A 6,343-nucleotide genomic window follows, 5' to 3' on the forward strand; every position below is an offset into this window, starting at 1 on the left:
ATGCTGTAATAATGGAGTGTATAAATTGTGTGTTTAGCTGAAAATAGTCTGAAATCTTTCCTGCTGTTTTCTGAAATGAGGATAATCAGAATGGCCTATTAAAGGAAAAGGGAACAAGTCTTGCAAAATTAATATGTGTAAAAGTGCAAAAATCTTAATAATTTCTTTAACTTTTAAGTAATGTCAGCATCTCTATGGATGTACATAGACATATTCACACATGAATTAAGACTTTTGGAATGGGTAACAGAAAGAGGAATGTGTGAACTTTCTTTTACGTTTTTCTCTTTGAAGTACTTACTGAGTGACTTTCCTACCAGAATTCTGTTGTGGCTGAAAAATCAAGTGGTTGTCAAGGGCCATTTTGTCCTTCTTCATTTTATTGCTTAAAATTCAACCTTATTTTGAACTTCCAAAGATCAAATTAAAACTCTGGCATGGTTTTGGGTGCTTATATGTAAGTAATTTAAAAGATAACAAAACAAAGTGCATATTTTATTTTAAAGCAAATATGGAACAACATGGCTATAATTTGCTTGAGAATGTGCCTTGATTTCTATTCTTTTAAAAGTGACTAGTGATAATTTTTTGTGTGTCCAACTAGGCCTGCCTTAATGGTTGTCTGTGATTTAGGAAACAGCAAAGTGCTTAGAAAATTCTTCATAAAACTGTGACAAATTGAGTGTTTCTGAAAATAGTATTTTTGTAAAGTGCAGTTATAGGGATGTGTATAGAAAAGGCATCTGAAATGAAGCCATTGGTGTCTGAATTGTACTGAAAAGGCACACTAAGTTTTGAAGCTTTGTAACTCAATTTGATGTTACAGATGCTGTAAGTATTGGATATGGTCATCTACAGGAAGTTTTATCTGTAATAAGCTGAAAAATTATTTGAAAATCTAAAAAAAACCCCCTAATATATGAAGTTCAGCATTGGACATGTCTTACAGGAAATTTAATATCAACCCTTATTAGAAATTAACACTTACAAGAATTGGGAAAAGATGTTGGTAACTTTCCCCTCTCCTACACAGATTTAATAAACATGTAGACATAGTAAAAAGCAGATAAAAATGTTTATTACATTACCTTGTTACCCATAAAAGAATGCTGTCACATTTTTTTTCTTTCCGGAGTTGAAAATAGACTACTGAAAATCCAAGGAATTTTCTAAAGATGTTTAAAATTCTGTCTTTTAGTATCAAATGAAACTTTTTGCTGTATAGATGGTTTTTCAGGTCTTTAAAAAAATGCAAATTCTTTTTTTTTATGGCATTATTTGCTTTTTAGCAAAGTTTTCATGCTTTTAGCCTTATTCTAACACTGCTGTGCATGCAAAAAGAAAAATGTTGCATTTCAGTTAAGCTATACTTGTTTGCAAGGTGCAGTTTATTTTGGGACTGACTGATCACTCATGAAATTGCTCCATTACTGTTGTCTTGTCCTCCTGGTGTGGAACTGTCACATAGCTAACATTTTTTTGGGGGTGGGGAGGGAGTGTGGGAGATGTGCTAAGATTCATGAGGTTGCTCTCTTGGGGGAGCAGGGAGTTCATTATGAGCAAATGAAATGTACTGCCTCCATTGAATATTTTGGGTTATCAGGATTGTAAAATAAAAGCAAGGTGTGTAAACCAAGTTGTGCTTAGATCTTTTTTAAATGGATGGTCTAATGTATATTTGTAGGGGCATTGATTTTGATTGTTTTTTATCAGATACATCGAACTAAGAACAAATGGAAGTTCTACCTGAAAGATGGAGTGATGTCCTTTGGAGGTAAAGACCATGTTTTTGCAAAAGCCATTGGAGTTGCAGAATGGTGAAACCTCCAAAACAACAAAACAACGAAGCTGTCATAAAAATATGCAAAATATGTGTTGTTAATACCTGCACACTGAAACACTGTATTGTTAGCTACTCAGCTGTCTTTTTGGTAATTTTCTGACTATTTCATCGCTTTTTCAGTCAAGAAACATCATTGGAATGATTAGCCTTAAAGTCTTAAGTGTTGTTTCTGTTAGTATTTCTTTGCTTTCTTGAATTACAAAGTGATTATATTTAGATGAATTTTGGTTCTGATGCCTTTTTTCCAACTTCTTAAAAGCAAAAATGTGACTTGAAAAATAAAAGTATATGGTTGTTGCTGATCCTATGTATTTCTTTTCAAAGTCTGCTGAGTTTAAAAAATAAAACAAGGAAAGCAACATCTATGCAAGTTCTGAACCCCCTTGTCTTTCCTTCCTCGCTTGGTTTTTTTGGTTGCTTTGTGGTTTTTTGACTTCAAGTAAGGGAAATGAGGGTGGAAGATCCTGTAGCTCTCAGCATATGAGAATTATTACTTATTCTATACCATCTATGAGAGATGCAATGAATAGTGTGATGTAACACTAAAATGTGGTTTATTTTCATTGTTAATGAAAAATCATTTAAGTTTGCCACTGTACATATCCACTTCATTCCAGGACTACAGACCAGTAAGCTGTGAATGATACAAATTGTACATAGTAATAAAATGTCATCTCATACACATTTCTAGCAGAGAGTTGTTTTTGTGTTCCTTAAATATAAACTTTGTTTAGAGAAACTTGTACATGCATGTGGCAGTAGCTCACCCTGCCATGGGAGCTGGATTCCCACCAGTCCTCAACATTAACTTTTTGCTAATTTTTCCAGAAACAGAGGCCAAAAAGAATTGTGGGCCCTGGCCCTTCAGAGCTGCAGTTTTTCCTGGCTAGCTCCTGTTCCTTGTAGGGCAATACTGGGAACTAAATGGTGGAGCCTCAGCCAGGCCGACTCAGAACAGGATAATCCTGCTGGATGGAAGGGCAGTACCACATGCAAACAGATGGCACCTCTCCCTCCTGGCTGCTGCTCCCATGTCTGCTGAAAGAAGGCATCGTGAGACATTTTGGTTATCTTTAGTCCTTGAGAGGATGCAGAGGCTTTGAGAAGGAAAAGAAACATGAGAATTGAAGAGAATTAATATATAGAAGAAATGGTGAGGGGAGAAAACCGAGCCCTTGTTCATAATGGTGCCAACCCTTCTGCTGAGGGCATAAAGAGAAGAGGTGCTTCCCTCAGGAGATAGGTTTTTAAGAACTGTTGGGTTTATTGCATGCTTTTGTTGACGTATCTGCTGTTCTCCAGTATCAAAGATAGGATGCTGAACTAGAACACCTGAAGCAAGTGTGGCATTTCTTTTGTCTTTTATAGATACTGCTGCTGGGATGTGAAGTATTGTGTATTCAGAGACAGGTAAAATATTACAGTGTGTGATTTCTTTTTCCTCATTCAGATGACTTGTAGCTGCATTGGTGCTATGCTTCAGACCCATAAAATGCACAGGATATGCAGCTGTTACCACATGATAGATGCTTTTAGATTTCAGCACTCTCTCACAGGTGGTTGTGCTCTATAAATGTGAACATTATGAACTATGGGACCATTTTCAACTTCATAAAAGAATGGAAGCAGAGGTATTGTGGCGCTGGGATCCACGAGACAGGGCCAGATATGCACCATTCACTAAGCACCACAGAGTCTCTGAATGTTGCTTTTGCATTCGACCTGATTTTGTTAGTCACTATAAAATGAACTGGCTGAAAAATACCAGTTTTTCAGATGAGAAGCCATTGGTGGTTTGTTGTGGCTGTTGTTGTATCTTGTGGTGTTAAAAGACTGCACATACGTGAAGGTGAGGAGTCCAAGTTTTAAGCTTCATTGTAACTGCCTATCACTGCCCCTTCTCAGGACTTGTTCCTCTGTGAATGGATGCTGAGATGTGTGGGATAAAGGATTACAGCAGGAATTCTTGCCCAATCTTTTTAAAGCCTCAGCAATTTATAGTTATTTCATGTCTTCTACTTGTTAGCCTCATCAGCTTTTTGTTCCATTCTTGAAACACTTACGCCTTGAAGTTTTGCAACTTCATTTTTATGATAGCTTGCTGCGTCCTCCGTGCAGTCCATCTATTATATTGATTACCTAGGCTACACATCAGGGATTGAAGTATTTTTTAAACACTGGTCTTGTACTTCTAAACATCTAGTAAGTTTTACGGGTTGGGTATTGGTGATATTTTCATACTCTTTTGCTTTTTCATAGATCATGTGTACTATTAGCAATTAAACTATCAAAGGACTGTTTGCCACCTTTCCCCATGAATCTTTGCTGACATACATCAAAAGGCATGCTGAAGATGGCTTAGCTTCACCATCAAGCACCTTCTGGGTCTTTATTTAGTTAGATTTTGTAACCCAGTACCTCTTGATATGAAGGACCCCTAATGTGGGCTCCATCCAGTGCCTTTCTGAGCATGTATAGAAGCTTTTAAGGGTTTTACTCTTGCAATCTCAACTTCTTGTATTTGAGAAAATGGTTACTAAATTCATAACACTGTAGATACTCCTCTGAAGTGCTTGCAGTGGGTTTTCCCAGTCCAGAGCTATGAAATGTCTATTTGAACTCCTGCAGAATTCCCCTACATTTTGTTTCCAGTATTCTTGATATTCTTAGTAGAGAATTACAGCTTTGAATAAGACATTTACAACTAAATATACCTCAAGTCAGGAATTTTTATACTGACAATAAATGTTTCTTATTAAAATGTAAGGTTAGTTAGATATTTAGTGTAACTTGAATAGTAATCAGTGCTTTTGATTGGAATAGTTTCTGATTGCCGCTACTTTCAGTTCAGCAAACATATTGCTGCAGTTGTGACAGGATGAGGTGGGTAATACCAGTTGTGGCCATCAAAGATACTTCAGTAAAGGGCTGTCTAAAACTACACTGGAAAGAAGGTAGGTTTACCAAAATAATGAGATAGAATAACAACTGTATCTTATATAAGAAGCTCTAGCATGAATCTCAATATCTTACTAAAGTGTTGCTTTTATTTATTTACTTTTGTGTGTAGAAAGATTTTAATTATATAAATTACTTTTATTGTTTATCTGTGGTTTTTCTTTTAATTTTTTTTTCCTTAAATCAGCAATTTTTTTAATGGTGGATTTCGTTCAACTTACAGTAGGTACAAAAAGAAAAATGTCCACAGCTCTCTTATTTCTTTGTTGTTACCTACACAACATTGTAGAGTGGGTACTATCAGTTGTTGCTAATTCTAACTTATTTCTCTTCCATGTGGTTTCCTGACAATGTTGTGGGAGGGTGTGCTTGCCAACTCTTGTCCTATTGAAATATAATGCAAGTAAATCAGTTTTTGCCACTGCAGACACTGTTTTGTCATGTCTTAAATAGCGTGCAGGACTCTTCCATGTGATGTTGGAAGAAACAAGTCTCAAAAATCCAGTTTTGAGATAGGTGACAGAGACTCTAGGTAGCTTTTTATTTTTTTACACTTGTGTCTTTAGTTTGTATTATAGTTAAATATTCTATTCTAGTCCTGTTTGCTCAGAAGCTGGTATGTATAAAGCAGGGCATCATGTGGAATTTTTACTGGTTGCCAAACCCTAGAGTTTTAACAGCCTGTGTTCTTGATCCTGCTTTGTTACCCACCTCTGCAAACTGCTTGTGCTTACAGCTGTGCTTACATACAGAGATTTTGTACTGATTAAAATCATGGCATTGAGCTGAAGGTAAGAGTGGGTCAGAGATGCTATTTCTAATTATCACAATTATAAACTAATGGTAGACCAGTCACTAGAACAAAGAATTGCTTTCATTAATGTGAAGCAAATTTAGCTTGTAGTGCAGTGTTTTGGCGACAAGAGCTGTGCTTTCGAAGTTTGTTGCTGTCACAGACTTGAAAGCAATGAACTCAGTTGAAAAGGAGAATGTAAAATGTTTAAATTATTGCAGTAATATCATTTACACATGTATCAGAATCTGCACTTCTCGTGGCCATCAAGAACTGTTAGCCTGTGCCTGTTCTGGAGGTAGCACTGTTCCCCTCATAGGTGAGTATTATACCAGCTGAAGAAGTGTCTTCAGATACTGTATCATTTACAGAATGTGATCCAAGATGCTGAAACTTTGGCTTCAAGCCCATGTAAAATGCAATTGCTTTACCTTCTGTGAACCATAAACTGTATCATGTAGGTCTCACGCTACCGTATTGTTTGATGAAATGTAAGCACTTGTGTGTTCCTCCCATCAGAGGAAATGGAGCCAATCAAGAATAAGCAACCTGAGAAGAGGCTTGATCTGGAGCCTGCAGCTTTTGCATGTTTTGCCCGCAGGAATTAAGCACCTCATTTTCTGTGCAGAAAGTAACCTCCTTACAGTGTATATGGGGCAGACTCCCCCGGGGATCTTGCCTGGCATTCAATGCAGTCTGCACCTTGTTGCCTAGTACAAATTGTTTGCACCTTATGATGTAGGTAAGAG

General features: G+C 36.7%; 1 protein-coding gene across 1 annotated transcript in view; it reads left to right on the plus strand.

Moving 5' to 3' along the window:
• The window catches only part of STON1 (stonin 1), a 44,529-nt gene extending 42,562 nt beyond the window's left edge, over positions 1-1,967 (plus strand). Inside the window, exon 11 of the mRNA XM_071580389.1 lies at positions 1,714-1,967. Coding sequence (XP_071436490.1) covers positions 1,714-1,821 — 108 coding nt within the window. The 3' untranslated portion in view covers positions 1,822-1,967. The remainder of the gene's footprint in view (positions 1-1,713) is intronic.
• Positions 1,968-6,343: the final 4,376 nt, after the last annotated feature.

The sequence above is a fragment of the Pithys albifrons genome, chromosome 2, assembly GCF_047495875.1.
Source record: "Pithys albifrons albifrons isolate INPA30051 chromosome 2, PitAlb_v1, whole genome shotgun sequence".
In the NCBI taxonomy this organism is placed as follows: Eukaryota; Metazoa; Chordata; class Aves; order Passeriformes; family Thamnophilidae; genus Pithys; species Pithys albifrons.